Raw genomic sequence first — 26087 nt, 5'->3', positions numbered from 1 at the left:
CGCTGAAACTTGGTTTGAGCGGACAGTCCCCTCGTGTGTAGGCTTGTTCGTCAAACTAAGTCTCGCGCATGCTCAGAAAGAATTTACACGCCGAAGGTTGCATTGCAGTGTATAGGACGTCATTTTCTAGTCCCGTCGTACGTGCCGTTCACGTCATCGCGCACGGTTTCAGCGGACTGTTCGTTCATCGTGTGTAGTCAAGTCCGCTCATGCAAATTTTGAGCGGACTGTTTGTCAAACTGTTTGACTAACAAAGTTGGGCGAACAGTCCGCCCGTGTGTACGCGGCCTAACTGACACTTTGTAGGAACCAATGACACTTTTCATCCATGCTAAAATGGACGCAATAGATAAAAACCAGATGACAAAGTTTGATATCATATGGAAACCCTGGATTAAATATTATACGTCAGATAATATTGACAACCGAGTTTTACTGTTATGGTGATTACGATTTTTTATAGAATTACAACATTAGATGATATATAAAACCTCCTCCGGAGAATTATTCCCTCCCCTCCCCCTCCTATATACCTTTTATGTTCTTCCCTTACTATATAATACTTACTATAAACATACTTTAGAGGTTATGGTCAAAACTTTAAAATCATATATTTTCTTTTAGACATATTTATATTTTCTTGTGATTAAAATGTTTAAAACTCAGCTATAAGAATGTTTTCAAATTCTAAAATATATAAGGCCATTTATTGTCATTCTCACAAGAATATCTTGAAATTCTTCTTTGCTTTGTATCATCCGTACTTCAATATGTCTACTTTTTATTTCTGGTATCACATAATTTGTCTTATATTCTGTACATGTAATTTATTTTAACATAAAATAAAAATTTTTGAACGAGGAACCAATGACACTAATACAGGGATCAGTGCTAAAAATATGCAATGCCACTGTACTTATGACACTGGCTGGGAAGGGGTTAAACATCTAGAGTGATCAAAGGGATAAATGTGTACCTAACCAGTGTTTATGTGTAATATGTATGGTGTTTTTACTAAGGGGTGTGCTGGATTTTATTCTCTGCTTTAAAGGGAAAGAAAAGCTATCACATCCCTGCTGCCAGGATGGAGTCCTGAATTGTTTACATATGGAGAGCTCCATCCTGTGTCTTTGCTCGATGATCAGCGGACATCCACTGGCCGGCACCTGCTGATCGGCTTCTGCTGTGACAAATCACAGCAGAAGTAACGTGCGCCCCCTAACAGGAAGTGCAGAATTCCTTATATATACGTGATTCTACACAGAACGGCCACCCTGTAGCAGTAAGTCTGCTATGGGTCGGCCAGCAAGTGTATCTAAATCTAAATGTAAAATTGCAATTATTGCAATTTACTAATCCTTTTTTTAAGGCTTTTTTTCCCCCCTTTTATTCACCTGGTGACCAAGCCAGTAATACACTACCCTCACTTCTTCACTGTATCTATTTTGTTTGTTTTTTGAACAGGGGCATTGTCAAGTCTAACTCCAGCTAACATGCTTAATAAGTTACAGAAACAATTTTTTATTTTTTGGAATAAAGTTTTAAACCAAATGAATAACCACTGACAATTATAAGCACCCCTGTCAGTGTTAATTGGTTTACCTCAACAATGTAACTTTCACTTTTTGGTGGACAGTAGTAATGAGATGAACTGCCCTGGGTTTTGTTCGGCAGGGATTCACCAAAATTCAAAGAAGTTTGGATGGCATACCTGAACTCCATTGAAATCAATGGGATCTCAATCTGTCAAATAAAAATCGGGCAATTGGTAGGGGGGGGTGAAAAAATAGCATGGGGATGTGTGCACTACCCTGGGAAATATGAACCAAAGCAAACATGTTTTCTAATAATTCCATATGGCTGGGAGCAGTGATTTTTTTTTTTTTTTATCATTGACACTTACAAAGGAAAAACAAGTTTAAAATTGCCAGAAAATTACATATCCCTCTCGCTCTTTTAAATGAACAGCAAACAGGCCCCAAAGGTCCCCCAACATTCATAAAAGGCCCCTAAGAGTGTTATGTATTGTGGGGGGGGGGACTTTGGAGGAGTTTGTGTCAGTGCAGTTTTTTTTTATCAGCATTTTTATTTCACTTTAGCACATCCTACAGCAAGCATGAAAAGAAAAAGTTCCTCCAAAATGCATACCAACCCCTTTTTTTAAGGGGGAAGGGGTGTGCTCTCCTCCTCTCCTGAACCATACTAGATCACATGTACTCAAAATGTAAGGGGGCTTTGCCAGGTGGAACAGACAAGGTTGATGCAGACAAGGACCTTATCCCCACAACCCTTACTTGGTGGTTGTGAGAGTTTGTGGGCTGGACATATCAGTATCTGGAAGCCTTCTTTAATATAAGGGGGCACATGATACTGCCCCCCCCATACATAAATGAGTATGGTATATATAGTAACCCTACTCTTTCACAAAAAAAGATGTGATCTAGAAATAGAGAAACCCAAACATTTGATAAATCCTTTACTGAAAAATAAAAATACCAAAAACACTTCCTCATTGCAAATCCATCATAAATCACAATGCCCAACACCGTTGCCCAGCAAAAAAAATAAAAAATTATGACCTGCCACAACGGTAACACTAGCCGAATGATGGCTACTCGAGCTGTCATTGGCTATATAAAGGAAGAGGCGGGAATAGTGGTAATATTATTGCCCAGTTATGGCCAAATTTGTTCAATGATGTAAGGCTCCATTCCCCTCCCATTTATTTACATGGCTGGGGATTCCAGGCTATACAAGTGAATGGGATGGGTGATGTCAGTGGCTGGTAAGAATGCAGCGAGTATAAGCAGCCGCTGCTTTCTTTGATGACCATTAACAGCCAGAAGCCATCACGTTGTTCCACACCAAACGCCCTAAACATTAGTTTGGACCAAACGCCAAGCTCATCCCCACTGGTCAGCTTGGTAGGTCAATGGACATTAAGAAAACAGACTTACTGATAGGATCAAGAGGTAATATAACTATGCTACAGGGGGACTCAGAACAAAAACTGCTATGTTAATATTATTGAAAAATTCAATCATATGCAGTATGTCATTTTTGATTTTGCCCATAGTTCCATTTTAATCACAATCAGCAGAGGGAGTTTGGTGGTTTTACTGGGAAGTAGAAATTAAGAAAATAGCTTTTATCCAGTTTTTAATCTCAGCAGGTATAATGATTGATAAATATTGGATAATTAGTAAAGCACCTTCATTTCAATTTATATTTCTTTTGTGGTTTGTAGATGGTTTGTAAGCCTTCACTAATCTTTTTAAAGTGGTTTTAAACCCTTACAAACCACTTTGACCTACAGGTAAGACTAGATTAAGGCTTACCTGTAGGTCCATTAGCTGCTGCTAATGGCGATATGCCGTTAGTGGCGGCTCACGTGCACATGCGCGGGAGTGACATCATCGCTGCTCCGGCGATGTGAGTGGCCGGAGCAGCGATACCAGGAAGAATATGGAAGCTCTGTGCTGCAGGGGACAGGGGTGACATCGCTGGCTCCTGTGTCAGGTAAGTGACACATAATGGGCTACTATGCAAAGCATAGTAGCCCATTATGCATTACCTTTGCAGGGAGACAAAAAAGAAGTAAACCCATCAGGGTTTACTTCCTCTTTAATCTTTATGTTAATCTAGTATCCATACTTAGGGGTCTAGTTATAAAACATTTCCTGGATGAATGTCACAAGCATATTTTCTAATAATACTATGACTTCCTATGATCATAAGCTCTGTCTAGTTGACAAAATATGGTATATATTCTGATTAAGGTATTTCAGAAAAATATGCTTAATTTTGGCCACTAGATGGAGCTGATCATTATAGGAAGTCGTAGTGAAAATACGGGTAGATTGCATGCAGCATGGACGAGTGCTTTTGACATTCGGCCAATAAATGTTTGATAGTTGATAGATGTTTAAATAGACCCATGAGTATTTATTTTAGAACCTTCTATATGCTTTCTTTTTTTTGACAAACAAATAATCAGATGATGGTAGTGCAAATGTACACCTCTAGATTCACACCTATGCAAAATGCAAAAAGCACTAAAAATGCATAGGTGTGAATGCAGATTTGCACTACAGAATGTGTTCCATAGGAAACAATGTTAAGGCCTGATTTAGGCTGGATTCACATCTATGCATTTTTAGTGCTTTTTGCATTTTGCAGATTTGCACTACAGTTCATTTACTATGGGATCCTATGGAACATGTTCTGTAGTACAAATCTGCAATATGCAAGAAGCACTAAAAATGCATAGGTGTGAATCCAGCCTTACACCTACACATTTTTAGCGCTTTTTGCATTTTGCAGATTTGCACTACAGAACGTGTTCAATAGGAAACCATGTTAAATGGACTGTAGTGCAAATCTGCAAAATGCAAAAAGCACTAAAAAGGCATAGGTGTGAATCCAGCCTAAATGTATTTGATTTTTAGGTAAATGTATTTTAAGGCATGGTTCACACCTATGCCTTTTTTAGTGCATTTTACACATCTGTACATTTTATGGAAAGGGCCAGGGACGAGCAGGTTGTGTTTTTGGTTCCATAGACTTCAATGGATCAACAATGTGTATTGTAAAAATCAAAATGCACCTGGAATATGCATCAACTGCAACCTGCATAGGTGTGAACCAGGCCTTAGTTTAAACAGATATCTCTTAGGCTGGGTTCACACCTATGCATTTTTAGTGCTATTTGCATTTTGCAGATTTGCACTACAGAACGTGTTCCATAGGAAACCATGGTAAATGGACTGTAGTGCAAATCTGAAAAATGCAAAAAGCACTAAAAATGCATAGGTTTGAACCAGGCCTAAGGGCAAGATATGAAAGAGTGATTTTCCCTTTACGTAACAATCACAGCGATCACATATTTGTACTTGACAGCTGTGCTTTGTTATAGAGGATATTTAATATTGGCAATTGTCCCTATGCAGTACCTAAGGCCTGATTCACACCTATGCATGTTTAGTGCTTTTTGCATTTTGCAGATTTGCACTACAGAAAAAGTTCCATAAGAAACCATGTTAAATGGACTGTACTGCAAATCTGCAAAATACAAAAAGCACCAAAAATGCATAGGTGTGAATCAGGCCTAAATCTTCCTCCTGCAAAAAGGCAGTGCATTTCCTAGTATATGAGTGTGTCTAGGCACTCCTGTGCCTAAAGCCTTGTAACTGTAAATCTCCTGTGTTAGGTTTACAGCACTGTTGCCTGTGACTGCTAGTTTTTAGAAATTTTAAGTGAGATTTGGTGATGCTTACTGTTCTCCTTTACTGAGGCTCTGGCAAGAGTGGGCAAAGCCCTGCCTCTACCAAGATGGTCACCTCCACACTGAGAGTGCAGAACAAGGCATGGCAAGTCAGTAATGGGGGGAAAAGATTGGCTACAGGGAGAACACTGGCAATATTGGGGACTAGTCAATTTCCCTCTCTCTGCATTTTTTTGGGGCACAGCTTCCACGGTTTAGTTCCTCTTAAAAAACCTTGGTCTAGAAGACCTTTTAAAAATACAAACTTGCTTTGGTTATGCTTATCTAGCTAAATTAAATGTTTTTACAGCTGTAGGTTTTACAATTATCTTTATAGTTCAGTTACTCTTTGGCTATTGCTTGTGTCAGAATTTTTTTTTAGCAAAAGTAATTATTAAAGTAATTAATCAGTGTTGTACAATTAATTTCTCTTCTCACGTAGAAGCTATTTGATGAAGGTTGGCACCAAATAAGACTTTTAGTAACAGAAGAAGATGTGACTTTATATATAGATGATCAAGAAACTGAGACAAGAAAACTACTTCCAGTTATAGGAATCTATATCAGTGGAAAAACTCAGATTGGAAAATACCCTGGTAGAGAAGAATCTGTCCAGGTAAGTGGGGGTATAAAATAAAACCTACAGAATCATGCTTTTTTATTTATTTTTTTACTTGAATTTGGGGATTCCATTATTTAAATGTTTTTTCAAACAATACAAACATGTCAGAACTACCATATAACTATAACTATAATTACCATATAGCTTTAGATGTGTCATATCACTGAAGATGTAAAGGTGAACTAACCCTGCACACCCTCCCCACCCCGCTGGTCCCCACTGTACTTACTTCTGGGGTTGCCAGGCTGTCAACTGTCAACCCCAGAGGTAAATACAGCCGGGGCCAGGAGGTGGGCGGTGGGGAGGAAGTTGGAGATCCGTCACTGGATAGCAAGAGTGGATTAGCACCGCTGGAATCTTTTTTTATTTTTTTTTATTTTTAATAAAGGAATTTTTCAAAAGTGTGTTTGTCTTATTTAACCATTTTGACACTTTCTTTGTGAAATGGTAGGGGTACTTTTGTACCCCCTTACCATTTCAAACAGGGGGGGCGGGATCTGGGGGTCCCCTTGTTAAAGGGGGCTTCCAGATTCTGATAAGCCCCCCGCCCGCAGACCCTCACAACCACTGGCCAGGGTTGTGAGGATGAGGCCCTTGTCCTCATCAACATGGGGACAAGGTGCTTTGAGGGGTCACAGACCCCCAAAGTATCCTCCCAATGTTGAGGGTATGTGGCCTGGTACGGTTCAGGAGGGAGGGGGGGCGCTCTCTCGTCCCCCCTCTTTTCCTGCGGCCTGCCACGTTGCGTGCTCGGATAAAGGGTCTGGTTTGGATTTTTAGGGGGACCCCCACATCAATTTTTTTTTAAATTTGATGCGGGGTTCCCCTTAATATCCATATCAGACCTGAAGGGTCTGGTATGGATATTTAGGGGGACCCCCACGTCAATTTTTTTTTTAATTTGACACGGGGTTCCCCTTAATATCCATGTCAGACCTGAAGGGCCTGGTAATTGAATTTAGGGGAACCCCCAGGCTTTTTTTTTTTTTTTAATCAATGAATGAATGAATTGTCGGCTAATACAGAGAACACTCATTGAGTGTTCTCTGTATTACGGGGAGCCGACAATTTAGCCGCAAGTGATTTTAAAATACTTTTTTTCCTGCACAAATGACACTTTGTGCAGGGACAGTTCTAAGCACCAGAAACATGCGCCCCTTCACAGGCATACTATAGATACCCCCCAGCTATGAAATTTAAAGGAATATTACACTTTTATTGTTTCACTTTAATCATTATTAAAATCACTGCTCCTGAAAAAACGGCCGTTTTTAAAACTTTTTTTTGCATTGGTCCATGTCCCCTGGGGCAGGACCCGGGTCCCCAAACACTTTTTAGGACAGTAACCTGCATATTACCCTTTAAAATGAGCACTTTAGATTTCTCCCATAGACTTGTATAGGGTGTTCCGGCTTTTCAAATTTGCGGCGAATAGCCCAAATTGTTCACTGTTCGCTGAACAGGCGAACAGACAATGTTCGAGTAGAACATGAGTTCGACTCAAACTCGAAGCTCATCCGTTGTCAATAAAGATTTTGAAGATATGCTAATGGCATTTGCAAGTAGTTCTATAATCAATTTGGTGCCTGAAAGCAATTGTCTCAGTTACAGTGTTTGTAACAAAAAAAACATATATATATATAATATATTGAGCCTGTTCCTTTAAAGCATGTTATACAGCACAGTGCTTGTTCTGTGTAATAGACATGTGTAGTTTGTTTAGTTCCGAATTGAAATTCGGACAAATTTTCGTCTTTTGAAAATTCGGATGTATTCAAATTTCCGAATTACAATAGTACCGTATGTTAACAAATCTGAAACAATGGAAAACAATTTGGACGGAATTCGAATACCGTATATACTCGAGTATAGGCCGACCCGAATATAAGCCGAGGCCCCCAATTTACCCCCAAAAAACTGGAAAAAATTATTGACTCGTGTATAAGCCGAGGGTGAGACATGCCTGTCCATCCCTGTGTGTCCGTCCATCCCTGTGGGTCCATCCATCCCTGTGTGTGTGTCCATGCATCCGTGTGTGTGTGTGTCCATGCATGTGTGTGTGTGTGTGTGTGTGTGTGTGTGTGTGTGTGTGTGTGTGTGTGTGTGTGTCCGTGCAGCCTACCTGTGTCCAGCCTGCCTGTGTCCGTCCAGCCTGCGTCCCGTCCAGCCTGCGTCCCGTCCAGCCTGCGTCCCGTCCAGCCTGCGTCCCGTCCCGGCCCGGCCCGGCCCGTCCCGGCCCGTCCCGGCCCGTCCCGTCCCGAGCCGAGCCTCCGTCCTTCAGCTCTTCGTCGGCGGCCATTCTAGGATTCAAAAGCCGCGCCTCCGTCGGTGATAGGCGGAACACTCAATTTCCCACTGACTGCTGTTCCGCCTATCGGATGTCCGTGATAGGTGGAACACTCAATTTCCCAGCAGCCTGTGTTCCGCCTATCACGGGCATCGTCTCATCCTCGTCCGTAGTACGAGGATGAGACGATGCCCGTGATAGGTGGAACACAGGCTGCTGGGAAATTCAGTGTTCCGCCTATCACAGGCGAAGGCGGAGCCGGAGGCGCGGCTTTTGAATTCTAGAATGGCCGCTGTCTGTCTGCTCGACACGCTGATCGAGCGGGCAGACAGCGATGACTCGAGTATAAGCCGAGGGGGGCACTTTCAGCCTCAAAAAAGAGGCTGAAAATCTCGGCTTATACTCGAGTATATACGGTAGTTTTCAAATTCGAAAAGTTTTCAAATTCGAATAGTTTTTGCATTCAAATTTATTTTCGAATTGTAATTGTTTTTGAATGCAAATAGTTTTCGAATTCAGTTTTCAAATTTAAATAGTTTTCAAATTTAAATAGTTTTCAAATTTAAATAGTTTTCAAATTTAAATAGTTTTTAAATTTGAATTTCAAACAGAATAAATTTGAATTTGAATGCATAAGAAAAGAATAAAAAAGAATAGAATTGAAAAAAGAATAGAATAGACTATAATAGAATAGATTTAGAAAAGCAATATGTTGGAATAGAATAGAATAGAAATAATATAACCATTTCCCAAAATTCAAATATAATCAATATGAATAGAATAGAAAAGAATAGAGTAGAATAGAATATAAAATAACAGAATAGTATTGAATAGTATAGAAAAAATAACACAATAGAATAGAATAGAATATAAAGAATATAATACTTCTAAAATTTGAATTTGAAATGGAATAAATTTTAATTTGAATAGAAAAGAATAGAAAAGGATAGAATAGGTTAGAATGGAATAGAAACTAATAGAATAAATTAAACAAATAGAAAAGTAAAAGAATTAAAAAAAAATAGAATAGTATAGAAAGAATATAATCATTTCCCAAAATTCAAATAGAATCAATTTGTTTTGAATAGAATATAAAATATTCTAATTTATTCTTTTCTAGTCTATTTAAATTCAAATTTCTATTCTTTTCTATTGTGTTTTTAATTAAATTATTTTCTATTCTATTCTTTTCTATTCAAATTTCAGAAGATGGTTATGTTCTTTCTATTTTATTCTATTCTTTTTTATTCTATTCATTTCTATTCTTTTCCATTCTATTCTGTTCTTTTATTTACTATTCTATTTTTTTCTGTTTTACTCTATTATATTATATGCTTTATATTTTTTCTATTTCATTCCTTTATTTTCTATTCTATTTTATTCCCTTTGTAAATTGGAAAACTATTTGAATTAAAAAACGATTCAAATTTGAAAACTATTCTAAATTAATTTGACAACTATTTGAATCAATTCGAATGCAAAGTCTGACAATTTGATTCGATTTGAATTGTATAAATGAAACAAATTCTGAAAACAAATTAAATGGGTTAAGCGAATTTAACTAAACAAATTTATGTAAATAACGAATAGAAACATAACTAAACTAGACACATGTTTTCATTCTGTACATGTCTACTGTGTAATTTGGCCCCTTCTATAATCTAAAATACCTGGTTGATCCTGCCTGGTGCTGCCCTCCCCTCTGTAAACTGACCACAGTTTATCATGGCTGCTGAGCCCTGACACCGTGGTCACTTGACGTGCCTCCATCATTTGCTGCTCTCCTCTGTCCTCTCCCTGCCTGTCAGCTCTGATCCGCTCCCCGGCCCTCCCCTTTTTCTGCTATCATAACTGTGTGTTATGCCTACAATCTCCTTTGTTATCATAATTGATGTGCCCTGATGTATGTGTTTTTTTTTTTTAAATAAGCCACTGTATACCTTATTTCATAGCGCCTATCAGCGCTCACTTGACCCTTCGCCTCTCTCCTCCTCTCCTCCTCCTGGCTGATGTCAGCAGAGGATTCTCAGCCCCTTCTGCTGTAGCTGTCAGACCCAGAGAGGAGAGCAGCAGGCGGTCACGTGAGCGTTGAGCGGAGCTAAAAAAACACATACACTGGGGCACATCATTTAAAAAACAGAGGATATTGTAGGCATAAGACACAGTGGCTTAACAACCACTTTAAAATTACATACACAGTTTGCAATAGTTAAAGATATTCAGATATTTTACTGATAAGTTAATGCATGACACAGCAGCAGAAAAAGCATGCTTATAAACACACACATACAAAGCGTATAAGCTTTATAAACCATTTTAGCAATTGCTAAACCTAAGTGATCCCACAAAAAAGCCAGAAATATGTCGATTACATAAGAAGTTTGGTGGCTTTGTGGATGCTTGTATGTTGGCAGCCAGATGTTATCAAATTAAATTATGTTCAATTATTCCTGAACAATTTCCAGAAAAAAAAAATCAGATTTGTATAGTAAGTAGCCTAAAGGTTACTATAACCAATCTGAACATTTTTAAACATGTGCTAGTACTTTAGTATGCCCTAGGAAACCACAATCCTGCAAGTGATATCCTTTGGGTTCCATTTAAGGGATTTGCAGGGTTGTAAAATATACACGTTTAAAGTGTAGTTTTTCATTTCGGAATATAATGTTAGGTCTAATGTTTTCTTAATAGTGATGTGTGAAAGCCTTACTATGTGGTTTGCAAAGTTATTTACTTATTCCCAAGATATTGGACTATAAAGCTAGGGAAGAAAAAAAGTCACTCAGTCTCTTTCTGCCGAACTGAAAAAATCATGCAGAAAGAACACATTCAACTACATCTACTGTATAATCATTGTAGCAGGTAGCATAGGTTCAATAAAAAGGAACATATCGCAGCAAAGTTGTTCAGTGTAAAAAGCCAGGATATTAGTTGGCTGTTGAAAGGCACAGTCACTAATAATCAATTCTTATTCCAAAGGTAGGTCCTTGCCCGAATAATTATATTGGTGATATTTTAGGACTGACCTTTGAGTTAAACAATATTTTATCCTAACATGCAAACAATAATTGCATTTAGGACTTGTTACCAGTCACAGATACAATGTGATCCAATTAGCATGCCAGAACCCAATCACCAATATAAACTCTGCCAATAAAACTGTATCAGCAGATATACAGGAAGGGCATTTGGGGACTCTAAAGATGGTTGGCTAATATCAAGTCAGTAGTTCCACCTCTCACACCACCTAAATGGCATCCTAATTCCCACTCTAGATGGATTCCAGCCAATGGAGACAAGTACTGACACATAGTTTAAAGCCTCGAACACATGATCAGATTTTCCAACGGAATTGTGTGATGAATGGCTGTTGGCGGAAAAATCCAACTATTTGTATGCTCCATCAGTCAATTGTTGGCCAAATGTTGGATGGCAGGTTTATAAATTTTCCGCAGACAACGGTCTGTTGTCTTTTGAAATGCAGCACACAATTCTCTTCTTCTTTGTTGAAAGCAGCGGTCCGTCATCAGGAGATAATTCCGAAAATCATTCGGATTATTCTCCTGGAGCTCCCACAGCAAAGGCATATGACATAATTGGTCAGGATTAATAAAGCAACCAATTTTTGGTCTAAGAAATCCTCCTCCTCTTCCTTTTCCAGGACTGGACAAGCTGTGAAGTGCGAAATGAAAAGCGCAAATCAACACTCACCAAACTTCTACTAACACAAAATTTAGCAGTGGCAAGCCAAAGGGTGGTGCCTGACAATTGAACTTACTCTTTATTGGCTCGTAGTACGTCACTACATTCGTGTTTGTTGGCCGACAATCGTGTGCCGTTTGTACGTAAGACAAGTTTTTGGCCAACGCCCTTCAGACAAAAGTTCGAGGCTTGTGGAAAATCTGAACGTGTTTACGAGGCTATACAGAAGGGTTACTAGGGACAACCTATAATCCTGTCATGCCTCTAGCATTGCTGACAGTTAAGAAGCACTTAATCTGAACAGTGAGCAATATAAAAATATCTTCTCAAATATGTCAGTGCACAAAAAAGAGATATTGACAACATTCTATACTTTTACAGCCCTTATAGGTGATGAATTTTCACAAAAAACATGTTTTCCCGCCAATTTTTTATTTTTTTTATTTGCCCTGTTACCTAAAGCTCCTCAAAGCTCTCTGACACTTCAAAGAATGAACAAATGCAGCTTCATATTCACATTTCATGCCTTGCCAAACCACACTCTGTGGCAGCAAAAGCACAGCCACCGCAGCTTAAGTGAATGTGTATATTACGATTATTCAAACCATACTGTGGTTTTGTGTGTGTGCTTTTTTTTTTTTTTAAAGGAAACCAGTATTAAAACTAAGGATAATTATATTTGTAGAGTTAGTATAAATTACTTTTAATCTAATTAAAAGGCAGCATACTATAAAACGTCAACTATTATCTTATAGAATACATTGGTATATACATGAAAAGCTTCAAATAGCAAACTGCAAACTGTTCCATAGTACTTATTTTTCAAGAGTAATTTTCTTACAAACAAAGAATGTAAAGGGGGGGGGGGATTTCTTCAAGCACAGGAAGTTAATTGAAGGGGGTAAAAACAGTAAGGCTAGGTGCACACCTTTTCGTCTGCATTTTCCTGTGTTTTTTGTGCATTTTCGATGTTATGTTTTATGCACATGTAGCAGATGCCACACATCTTCCGTGGCCATGCAAAACTGATGGAGGCTCCCATCTTCTGCGGCCATGCCAAGCTGACCGAGGCTCTCATTAGCAGGAGGAGAGGAGCCAATCAGAGAGGGGGTTTCAGTAGTGAACAGCATTCTGGGACATGAAGTCCCCATCTCACACAGCCCTATAGCCAGCATGCTCTGGAGCAGAGAGAATTCCTGTCAGCAGAGGCTGCCTGGGACAAGGGGAGATCACCATGAGGCAAGGTGAGAGATTGATGCGACTGGAGGAGCTGCTACTACCCACTGGGATTCCTCCAGGGACAGGTCTAGAAATGGTGGGAGATGGGCGTCCCACCAGAGCGAGACCTCTGGTGCATTTCTGGGTGCTTGGATACAAGAGGCAATTTGGTTGCAAGGTGGTCAGGCAGGCCACTTGAAGACTCATCGGTCAAGAAATCCTCCTTTCTGCCTGGGTCACAGGATGGGTGAGAGGGCACTTGCTCACTTTAAAGATGCACTAGCCACTTTTGAACGCTACATACAGACCACATAGTTACGGATTGCCAAGAGGACCTGTCACTTACCCCTTTTAAATCTCTTATGCTGATTACTGATTCCCTTTGTTACACTTTGAGGATTCATTTTTTTTGACCTCCAACTGCCAGTAAAGATAATTGCAAGGCCTTGTATTCTGAACACTGACTCTTTGCTGCTGTTAGACCCCTTTCACACTGGGGCACTTTTCAGGCGCTACAGCGCTAAAAAATAGCACCTGCAAAGCACCCTGAAACACTGGAGCGGTGCGCTGGTCGGACGGTAAAAATAAGTCCTGCTAGCAGAATCTTTGGAGTGGTGAAGGAGCGTTGTATACACTGCTCCTTTACTGCTCCTGCCCATTGAAATCAAGTCATACTCTGCCTCTGCAGAGGCGCTTTGTGGTGGTTTTTAACCCTTTCTCGGCCACTAGCGGGAGGTAAAACTGCCACGCTAGCAGCCAAATAAGGTCACAAATCCGACGGTAAAGCACCACTAAAAATAGCGGTGCTTTACCGCTAACGCACCTCCCGCCCCAGTGTGAAAGGGGCTTTAAAGTGGAATTATTGTTGGTACCTATATTACTCCATCTGTTATTAGGATTAGAGTTATTGTAGGCAGACCCTCCTCCTTCCCCTTTAGTGGTAGCTATGTCAGTTAAAGTTTCTAGCAAGAAGAAATCTCTTTGCTAAAACTTCTTGTTGTTGCTCTTTTACCCCAAGTACAATCTTTATTCATTGGTTATTACTACTTATACCTAATAATTTGCCTATAGTTAATTCAACTGGGTATGTGGGTTGCTTTCTACTAAGATTTGGCTGAATGACACTCACTTACGTTCTCCTCTTGAGTAAGTAAACTGTGAAGATTGAATCCAGTGATATGTGTTAGTGTGTCATTTATTGTGGTGTTTCACTAACTACCTTGCTAGGTGTGCCAGAGGGGTAAAACGGTTCTTGGGGTTGAAGGGCAGACCTACACACCTTTTGGTGCATTTTCATGATTCTGCATTTTTTGTACGGCCAATGAAAGTCAAATAAAGTAGATGTTGCTAGGGAGTGAGGACTTTCATGCACTAAAATCAACAAAATGGTATGTTACAGTACATGCATTTATTGTGCACTAACATTAAGGTCTATGCGGCCAAAGACACGTGTTGATTCACCAAACATGCACCTGGATTGAAGAGCCCCAAAGGAAATAATTTTGTGCAGTAATGTGCATTAGGCCCCTTTCACATGGGGCTGTCCGTTTTTACTACTCTGCTTGCTCAGCGGTGATCGCTCAGTTGATCCTCGCTGAGCCGGCGGATGACAAGTCAGTCTCTGCACTCTGTGCAGGGACGGACCTGTCAGAGAGACCGCTCTCCCCTATAGGGGGATTGGATGATTACGGACCGCCTGTCCATTTTCATCTGATCCGATCTGGCAGACTGATAGAAAATAGGATATCAATCTGTCTGGATTTTGCGGATCGGATTGGGGCAGATTGGATGTCATCGGACATGTCAGCGCTGACATCCGACGCTCCATAGAGCTGTATGGAGCGGCCATTCAGATCCGCCTGGAAAAACTGACAGGCGGATCTGAACAGTCCACGTGTGTGAAAGGGACCATAATCTTATCCTTGTCATGATACATAAAGAGGTCCTCTCTCCCTCCTCCTAAAGATTCTCTCATCCTCAGAGAGACGCATAAAACCTAAGTGCATGGGTTCACCTTTACTGCCCAACTCGGTACCAGGAGGCATGGGAGGTGAGGGAGGCATGGGTGGGACTGCAAAGCTTGGAGACAAACGTACAGGAGGCTTCTGCAAGCATTCCTTAAAAGAGAGTCTTTCTCTGAGTCTGGAGTCAATGAGGATGGCAAACGTGAACAACTTCTCCAGCTCATTAGCATATCTTGGGCTGCTATCTCATCCTTGATTGTATCCGAGAGACCATGCGAAAAAGCAGCCACAAGGGCCTCATTATTCCACGCAACCTCTGCTGCGAGAGCACAGAATTCAATGCTGTAGTCGGCAACAGTTCTCGTACTATGTTCAATGGACATTAGGCACTTGGCAGCAGAAGCGGAGCATGCGGGAACATCAAATACCCTTTTAAACAAAGCCACAAACTCAGGGTAATTCAAGACAACAGGTTTTTGCATCTCCCATAGAGGGTTTGCCCAGGCCAAGGCTCTCTCAGAAAGCATAGATATCACAAATCCACTTTGCTTCTGTGCGTGGTAAATGCCTGGGGCAGCATCTCAAAGTATATCTCAACCTGGTTGAGAAACCCTCTGCATTGGACTGGATTGCCCCCAAATTGCTGGGGAAGCGGAGCGGAACCAGACATACCTCTTATAGAGGTAATACTCGAGGCGGGTGCCTGCACAGAGATTGGAGCAGCAGCAGGGTCGGCCTGCAACATAGGTTGTATTAGGGCAGCCACAGTGGGAGATTCCAGGTGAGCCGAGCGTTTGTAACACCATGGCAAACTGATCCATGTGGTGATCCAGTTCATCCAATCTGGAAAAAATATTACCAACAAGGGGATTGACTGCATCTTCTGAATTCATGACCTTCGCCTACTGTCAGAAACCATGAAATCAGACCGAGGCAGAAGTACAGTTAAATCACACTTGTTTAATAGTAAAAGTAAAAAGAACAAACGTAGTCAAAACATAGCCAAAGTTCAGTAACCGGAATGGATTGTCTGCCAAGCCAGAAGTCAGGGATCAAAGTAGTGGAACAGCAAGCAGGATCTGGAGCCAGAGGGATGTCAGAAAAGCCAGTCTTTAAACAGGAAAGCCGGAGATGTTTCTTGTGATGTTACCCAAGGCGAACGCAGAGCTCCTTTGGACTGGATGGCTAAAGTAGACAGGACTAACGAGCAGGATATCAACAACAGCTGAGTAACTGTGGCGAGAGATGGCAGCTAGCAATTAGCCGACAGCTGAGCGGCCAGCTCAGAGAATGAAGGGCTGAGCCCAGCCTTGACAGCCTGTATGGAAACGTGTATATTATTATATTATTATTATGCAGAATTTATATAGTGCCAACAGTGCAGCACTATTCAACATAGAGGGGGAGAGGTCCCTGGGGCTAGGGTTTTCTCCATCTCTAACCAAAGTGGTACTTTACCTTTGCTGAACCACAACCTTAGTTGGTCCAATCTGACTGCCCATAAGTAATCACAGATGTCTACTATCCCAGCTCCTCCTATTTGCCTATGCATGATGAGGTTAGAGTGCAGGCATCTTGCTCTTTTACTCCCCTAGGTGAATTTCCACATGAGACTTGGCAGGGTTTGAAGTCAGTGCAAGGAAGTGGGGATAGGAAGAACATGAAATATGTAGAGTTAATAGTTGATATTGATGGAAAGAGTTTAGTTCCACTTTAGGCTGTTTTTGCATTCTCATTGACAAAGAAAATGGAAGAAAATCAATTCTGATGTGAACAAAAGCTTTTGCATGTAGGCCTTAAGATTGGTACCTACAGTATCTATATGAGAGGTTTATGTCAAAGGTTTATTAGTTTGTTTAGTCTAGGAGTGTGTAAAGTAGAGGAGTTCTTATTCCTTGCTCCCCTGGCAGCTGGCACTCTCCACTGGTCTCCTCTACTTACTGTATATGTGTGGGCCATCAACATCCTTTGGTGAGTCCAGGGAAGGATGTCTGACGAAGAGAAGTGGCTTTGTGGGTCTGGTCATTCAGCAGGGAAAAAGCCGGTGTGATGGAGGAATAAGGTAAGTAAATCTCTACTCTACACACTCCCTAAACTAATTGAGCTATTAAACCTTGTTATCCAGGCAAAGGGAGCACATGGCACCAACATTTAACTATTGATTAGAGTTCAGCTTGACACATTGTAGCGCATGGCACAAGTTATTAAACCATAGAGATCAGGTTGCTTGGTTTACTGAACACATTTTTTTGCAAAATGGGACAAGTCATAGAAATGTAACAATTTGCGATGCTCACAGTTTAACACATTACTAACCAAGATATAGCATTTGTTCACATATCTGTGCTGAGCTGCTTTGATCTGCATAGTTCAACACAGACTCAACTGAAAGAGCACATATAAAACAACTGTATTGTTCCCACCACAACATTGAGATAGGTTGCAGCATGTTTTTTTGTGTAAAAATGCAGACATGCTGTATCTATGCAGCACAACTCACTACACCAGGTTATCATACAGCACCCGCTCCTGCTACCTGCTCCTACACAACAGACACCGGACCGTGTGTTTTAGCATGCAAGCTCATGTGAACATGTCCATACTACAAGCTATGTTGTGAAGTTTAAATATTGTCAGTGATGATTTTACATAAAGTAACTTTGCATTTAGGTAAATTTTTCCTTTAGAAAAAAAATCAGTATAAATGAACTATCTTTGAACTACTGCTACTACATGTCTGCCGTGGAAACACATTCAAAATGACAATTTACGAACCACCACGTTGATCATTCCTAGTGGGACATTTTATTGCTATCTAATTGATTTATCTGTTCTTAATCAGCAACTATCTATAGCAGACATTGCTGCCACTACCCATACATTGTCACTTATGCAATGCTTTAGATATTGTATTACTTTACATAGCTCACTTCTTACACATTGCTGCTCAGTATGCTTAGTTTACTGTCTGAGAACATCGATTCATACCAGATATGCTCAGAAATGAAAAGCAGCTGCTGAACAACTTAAATCATGTTCATTCACACTACAGATCCACAACGGATGAATTCTTAGGCCTTTAGAACTGAATATAAGTGTCTTGTATATTTGTATATTTATGATATACAACTTGTTTAGAACTTTCCTTCTGTAACAGTTTTTCTTGCCATATTCTGTAGTGTTCTGCTTAGCCATTTCTAGTCTGCATTTTATTTTTAGGGCTGTGAACATACTTACCCTTATCAGTGAGTAAAATGCAGAGGCCCCTGAAAGTACAGGGGAAACATTTTGGCAGGGTGAAGTGTGTTCTGAAAGCATCCTTATGTTTATGTGCACGTTTCAAGCGGCACAGGGCAAAAAAAAAAAAGTTTCTTATGAAGCAATACATTGTGGTGGTTCATTTAAAGGGCCACTATCATGAGCACCATTGCATTCTGAAAACTGTGCAGTTAATTAATGTGTTGATAGTCACAGTAAGAGTTGTGACCATTTATAACACTGCCAATGATGCTTGGACCATTGCAGCAACAGTTTCTAACTATTTAAAAACATGGAAACAGTTTTAACTCCAAACTTTGCCTCCGGATGGCCCAATGCAGTAAGTACAGAAACGAATGCATGCTTGGATGCATGTGTGTGGTGACTCGGTGTCAGAGGCCCCCCTTTCTTGCTACAGTATATACAGTATATTTGTTACACGGTCAGCAAAAGATTACAGAGGCAATGGTGGTCATTTAAAAAGGCATTTTTGAAAAATGTATGTGGAATATAGAAAAATGATTGTATGTAGGAAGTCTTGCATCAGATTCATGAAAACCCCTTAATTTTTTGTACAAACGCATGCAACAAATTTAAGTAGCTCATATTAGTTACTCTTGAACGGATATTTGATTGTTTCCCATTACTCTACCAACGTCTCCAAACAGCCTCTCTGCCTTTAAAACATTACTACATTGCAGGAGTGATGTTTGTGACAGTTTTGGGAGAATTGTGACTTTACTGACACATACACATATCTGTTGATTGTTCTGTCATTTGTTGCACTACTGTAAGGCCGGGTTCACACTGGTACGACATGGCAGTCGTACCAGTTTGGATCCGACTTTGCCCTGCAACTTGAAGTCTGACATGCGTCTGACTTCAATGAACAGGGATCTGACTTTGATCCTTGACAATACCATTCACTATGTCTGGTATGAATCTTTAGGGGAAACTCCACGCCACAAATGAAAAAAAAAACGGCATGGGTCCCCCCCACAATCCATACCAAACCCGTATCCGAGCACAAAGCCCAACAGGTCAGGAAAGGGGTGGGGACGAGCAAATGCAAGTTTTTAAAGGAATTTATTGAGGCAGCTCTGTTGTCTCTTTCGATCTATTCTCACCTCTCCGGCTTGTCTGTGTCCTGTGCTGAAGTCTTCTGCCTCTGTCAGTTCTTTTCCACTTTCCAGTTCTTCTCCCTCTATCTGCTGCCTTCTGCCCGGTCTTTTCCGCTGTCTTCTTCCTCTTTTCTTCTTCTGATGTTGACTGGATGCTCTCTCCCGCTCTAATGCCAGGTTCGTGGTGTGCCACTACTTATATTGGCATGTGGTGGGGGTCACCGTGTGACGTCATCCGGATGCCCCACCCCTTATGAAATCACCGCTCGGGGCATGATGGGTGGTTATGTCATAAGAGGCGTGCCTCCGGTGACCCCACCCCATGCCAGTATAAGTAGTGGCACAACGCGCACCCGGCATTAGAGCAGGAGAGAGTGTTGAGTCAACATCGGAAGAACAGAGGGAGAAGACAGTGGAGAAGACCGGGCAGAAGACAGCAGACAGAGGGAAAAGAACTGGAGAGGGAAGAAGAACCGACAGAGGCAGAAGACGTCGGTGGAGGACACAGAAGAGCCGGAGAGGGGAGAAGAGATCGCAAGAGATGACGGAGCTGCCTTAATAAATTCCTTTGAAAACCTGTGTACTGTGTTTTATTTTTGACACTTTCTTTTAGGTAAATGGCTAGGCTGTGTGGCTGTACCCCATACTTGTTCACATAGGGTGGGGCACCAGGATCTGGGGGGTCCCCTTGTTAAAGGAGTCTTCCAAATTCCCATAAGCTCCCCGCCCACAGACCCCGGCAACCATTGGCCAGGGTTGTCGGGAAGAGGCCCTTGTCCTCATCAACATGGGGACAAGATTCTTTGGGGTGGGGGGCACAGGGTCCCCTTGCCCCAAATTACCAACTCCCCCATGTTGAGGGCATGCGGCTTGGTACAGTTCAGGAGGGGCCCTCACCCCCTTTCCTGACCTGTCAGGCTGTGTGCTTGGATAAGGGTCTGGTATGGATTTTGGGGGACCCCCATGCCATGAGGGTTCCCCTTAAAATCCATACCAGACTGAAGTGCCTGGTATGCTCTTGGAGGGGGAACCCAATGCAATTTTTTTTTAATTGGGCGTGGAGTTCCCCTTCAAAATCATCAGAGCACAAGTCGCATGCCAAAGTTGGATCAGTCAATCAATCAACTTCAATGATATTCAATGGGCTGAAGTAGGATCAAAGTCAGACCAAAGCAGTGCAGGGAGCATTTTCAAAGTCGGACCAACTTGTGTCGGACCAGTTAAGATGGCTGTCATAGGGAACCATTGATTTTCACACGTCATGTGACATGAGCTCCCAATGTCGGAGCATTTGTCGTACCAGTGTGAGCCTGGCCTAAAACACATATCTACAGAGTAATTATGCCATTCAGAATTCCCGGGCTTTTTCACACATACTGTACATACATAAAATGTTTGAAATTAGCACTTGATGATGCTCTTGATATTGGCAATTTATTATGCCGCTTATATGAGTGTCAGAGGCTTCCTGTGTTAAGCCCGGTAGTGATTCTAATGCCACCAATGTGACTAGCTGCTGCCTGTGAAGCTTCTCATGCCTGAGGCTGTGTGTGGGAAAGTTCCTGCACATTATTAGTAACAGCAATGAGATTTGATACTCAGCCTATTCCTTGCTGTCACTCAGAAAGTGCTTGAGGCTTCGCAGGCAGCAGCTGGACACCTTGGTTAGCCAGAAAGGGTAACGGAGGGAGCTGTATGGCTATCCAGCAGTGTCAGAGGTTGAAGGAAACTACATTCCAGTTACTGACAAAAGACATAATTAACCGCTCTACCAGGGGAAGCATCAGTAAGTGATTATTGTAAACATGTTAGTTATATAAGCAGTCTTAAAATCGTTTCTCGACAACAGTGTCTCTTTAACCACTTGCCCTCTGGGCACTTATACCCCCTTCCTAACCAGGCCAATTTTCAGCGCTCTAACATTTTGAATGACAATTACTCAGTCATGCAACACTGTACCCATATGAAATGGTTTTCCTTTTTTTCACACAAATAGAGCTTTCTTTTGGTGGTATTTAATCACCGCTGGGTTATTTAAATGAAAACAGACCAAAAATGTTGTAAAAAAAAAACATTTTCTTTGTTCTTGTTATAAAATTTAGCAAATTAGTATTTTTTTTTCATAAATTTTGGCCAAAATTTATACTGATACATATTTTTGGTAAAAGTAACCAAAAGCAGTGTATATTATTTGGTTTGAAAGTTATAGATTGTCCAAGCTATGGTGCCAATCACTGAAAATTGATCACACCTGATGTACTGACAGCCTGTCTCATTTCTTGAGACACTAAGCCCAGGTTCACACTGACTGCGGGTTAGAAATTTGATACCCACATGTCAGTCCAACTTCGGGAGCAATTTCAGAAGTCATCTGTGCGGGTTCCTGCACAGATGTCTATTGAAATCACCCCCAAGGTTGGCAAAAGTAGTGCAGGAAATACTTTTCTGAATTGGTGTCGGCAATAACCAAAGATTTGACATGTCAAATTGTATGCCAAATTGGCCTGATGTGAAGGTGGGCTTAAGCTGGGTTCACATTGGTGCGATGTCAGACATCGCATGTGATTCGCACCGCACTGCTGTGCAGATCACATGCGGTGTCTGCGCTATGCAAATTAGAATTTGCATTGCATTCACATCAAAATGGTGCAGGGCCCTTTTTTTTGGTCCACACTGCAATCGGATCATATGAGTGTTCACGTCCATGCGATCTGATTCCGGCACCATTTGACAGTTCACACTGCAATATGCAAACCAATCTGGGGGTGTCATTAACTTTTAGACATGTGCAGACTAGAATATTTCGTTTTGTTTTTTCGTTTTCGTCCGTAAATTTTATTTATTTAGTTACTCCCGAAATTCGTTTTTATTTATTTCGTTTTTCGTGCAAAAATTGCATTCGTCCGAAAATCCACATGAATTACGGTCGAATCTGTCTTGGAAGGCTTATGGTATCTGTCGAATGGATAAAGAAGATTCGATGGAGCTGCTAAACTATATAGCCTATAGGCGGAGCATTCGATTGCCGAAATGTACGATTGCAGTGTCGTATAGTTGCGACGATCCCGTCGAATATTATTATAAACGTGCAACGATCCCGTCGAATATTATTATAAACGTGCAACGATCCCGTCGAATATTATTATAAACGTGCAACGATCCCGTCGAATATTATCATTTTTTTTTAATTTACTTCCCCCACCCAATTCCAGTATCGTTTCTCTCTGTCGATTCTGTTCTCTCTATGTCGAATATTTACTCTCTGTCGAAGCTTTTCTATATAATAGGACTAATAGAGGTAAACGAAACTTAGGCACATTCGACCACAGGTTCAATAGACATATGGAGTCACGTCGAATCTCCTATTCTATATCGAACGGTCACTTCGAATCTCCTATTCTATATCGAACTGTTGTAACAACGAAAACGAAAAAAAGCATTTATTTATGTCGGATCTTTCGTTTTTCGGAATCTGCACTTTCGTTATCGTTTGTCAAAACGAAAACGAAAATACCTGAAATTCGGACGAAAATGCATTCGGACGAAAACGAATGCACATGTCTATTAACTTTAAATTGACACCTGTAGTTGTTCGCATAGGGCAGTCTGAACTGCTTCTGAGTCCTATGCGATGCGGGAACCAGCACTTGAATCGCTCTGGTTCCTGCATCGTACAAGTGTGAAACGGCACTAACAAGCTAGGACCGTACATACAACACCCAAAAGACCCCTTTTTGGAAAGTAGACATCCCAAGGTATTTAGTAAGAGGCATGGTGAGTTTTTTAAAGTTGTAATTTTTTCCCACAAGTCTTTGCAAAATTAAGTTTTTTTTTCACTAAATTGTCATATTAACAGGTTATTTTTAAAACATGACATATGCATACTTGCAACTACACCCCAAAACACATTCTTCTACTCCTACTGAGTATGGCGATACCACATGTGTGAGACTTTTTCTCAGCCTAGCCAGTGGCCACATAGAGGGGCCCAACATGCAGGGAGTACTGTGGTGTCCTAGGGACATAAATTATACATTTAATTTCTTGACAACCTATTACAGGCCCTGAAGCACCAGGACAATGGAAACACCAACAAAAATACCCCATTTTGGAAAGCAAGCAACCTAATACATAATGTAGGAGGCACAATGAGTATTTTGCCACTGATGTGCATGGATGCGGCACAGATGAGTACTGATGTGACATGGATGCAGGGCCAGATTAACATAGGGGCTATTGGAGCTGCAGCTCCAGGCCCCTTACCTTAAGATAGGCCCATTTGCCAAAAATATATATATATATATAAAAGGGTTGGAGGGTTCGAGATCTACCCCACCACTGGTCAAATTTGGGGGTCCTAGGACCTACGGTTCTGGAGATACGGGCCTCCTTGGCAAAAAAAAGCAACATTGGCACCAGCTGTCCAATAAAAGGCACATGCTCCCTTCCAGCCCAGCCCTTAAGGAAATACATGTGTATGTGTATAAGATTTACCCATAATTCCATGTTTTTCTCATACAGTTAAGAGGTAGAATGATAATCTTCTGCTGCTGAAAAGGTACTGTTATAATCAAGCGAAATCATATATAGTTGTGCTCATAAGTTTACATACACTGGCAGAATTTATGATTTCTTGACAACCCTTGCCCGATGGTTGTCGGGGTCTGTGGGTGGGGGCTTATCGCAATCTGGAAGTCCCCATTAATAAGGGGGCCCCCAGCTCCTGGTCCTCCACCCTAGGAGAATGAGTATGGGGTACCCATTCACTCAAAAAAAGTGTTAAGAAATAAAAACACTACACAGGTTTTTTTTTTTTAAGTAATTTATTAAATCAGATCTGATTTCTCCTCCCTCTCGGTTCTTCTCCCTCTCCGTGATGTCTTCTCCCTCTTGACCTGCCTGGCTGCATGCTCGGATAAGGGTCTGGTATGGCTCAATATAAGTGTATATTGATTGGTTTGCACAAAAGTTATAACGTCTACAAAATAGGGGATAAATGTATGTCATTTTTATTATTATTATTTTTTTACTAGTAATGGAGGCGATCTGCAATTTGTATCATGACTGCGATGTTGTGGCAGACAGATTGGACACTTTTGACACTATTTTGGGACCATTGACGTTTATACAGAGCTAAAAATAGCCACTGATTACTGAATAAATGTCACTGGCAGGGAAGGGGTTAAAAACTAGGGAACGATCAAGTGGTTAAGTGTGTCCCCTCACTGTGTGTTCTAACTGTGGGGCAGTGGGCTCAATACAACATAACAGAGATCACTGCTCCCGATGACGGGGAGCAGTAGACCCCTGCCATGTTGTTAGGCAGAACAGGGAAATGCCTTGTTTACATAGGCATCTTCCGTTCTGCCTCTCCTAACCGCAATCGCAGGCCTCTGCCGAATATTGAGTTTGTGGGACCCGTGGGCACACTCCCATGGCACGTGGTGGGCGTGCTCCAGACGGTAAACACACACGCCAGTTAATCGGAATTTCACCCACATATGGGTACATCCTTTTGCCTGCCTGTGCCATTCTGCCGGTGTAAATCGGCGTGCCGCAGACGGCATGTGGTTAAGCATTATTAAAATCACCGCTCCTGAAAAAACAATTGTTTAAAAAACTATAACAAAAAATCCTTCAAAATCAGCACTTAAGATTTTTCAATAGGGTTTGCATGTTCGCTAGAACTTTTTGCCTGTTTGCGGTGTTCTGGTGTGAACCGAGTCGGGGGATGTTCGGCCCATCCCTATTGCTCATCTACCACTGTCAGCGATTTCTCTAAATTTTTTTACATTTAAAAACAAAATTTTAATATTCATTGTAATTTTTGTGTTTTACAGTTTACACTTCAAAAGCTGAGAATATATTGTGATCCAGAACAGAACAAACGTGAGACAGCTTGTGAGATTCCTGGAATTGTAAGAGCATGTTCAAATTTTATATTGTTATGAAAATGCATAAAATCCATCTTTATGTTCATCATTTAAAAGCAGGGTGCATGCAGAAGCTGGAGACATAATATGAAAGCCTATACACAACAAAATGACGTAGTAGAAATGTAGAATAGAAGATTAGCTTCCACATTTGTCCAGATATAGTTGGCTTTCAATAAAATATTATGATCTTTTGATGCATCTGGATTCTAACCAGCAAATTATTTTTAACGTGCAATTTTATTCTATTTGCCTACATGTCAGAAACATAGAAACATGATGTTCTGATTCAATTTCATGCATAGTATTAATATGAGTAACATATTTTTAGATTTTAAGTAGAATATTTTGTTTTACTGTTTCTATATCGTTTTAAAGATAGGGCATGATTTTCTAAATATATACATGAAAGGTAATTTTTGCAGACTACCAATGTTCACATAAATAGAACTCCAGTCAACATAAAAGCCACCAACAAACTCGCTTTACATCCGGCTATGTGCACTAGTGGTTTTATTTTTTTTATTTTTTTACTGGGAACCACAGAGTTTGAAGAGCACCACTATATTTTCAACCTCAGTGACTATATTTGATGTCACTGCAATCCCCAGTCCTTTGCTTACATGGCTTGGGATTCCTGGCCATGGAAGACAATGTGTCTACCACCTTAGGAACCATTGATAACAAGAGGCTGTAATACATCGAAGTGGTAGAAATAC

The 26087-nt window shown here is 40.9% G+C and overlaps 1 protein-coding gene across 1 annotated transcript in view; it reads left to right on the top strand.

The window, feature by feature from the left end:
• The window catches only part of COL21A1 (collagen type XXI alpha 1 chain), a 285509-nt gene that overhangs the window by 119789 nt on the left and 139633 nt on the right, over nucleotides 1–26087 (top strand). The window contains exons 6-7 of the mRNA XM_077487822.1: nucleotides 5706–5879; nucleotides 25276–25353. Coding sequence (XP_077343948.1) covers nucleotides 5706–5879; nucleotides 25276–25353 — 252 coding nt within the window. The remainder of the gene's footprint in view (nucleotides 1–5705; nucleotides 5880–25275; nucleotides 25354–26087) is intronic.

This window comes from Lithobates pipiens, unplaced genomic scaffold (genome assembly GCF_037356315.1).
Source record: "Lithobates pipiens isolate NorthernLeopardFrog02 unplaced genomic scaffold, aLitPip1_a1.2 Scaffold_18, whole genome shotgun sequence".
Taxonomy (NCBI): domain Eukaryota; kingdom Metazoa; phylum Chordata; class Amphibia; order Anura; family Ranidae; genus Lithobates; species Lithobates pipiens.
The sequence above is the reverse complement of the archived record's forward strand: the minus strand, read 5'-3'. Positions and strand labels throughout refer to the sequence as shown.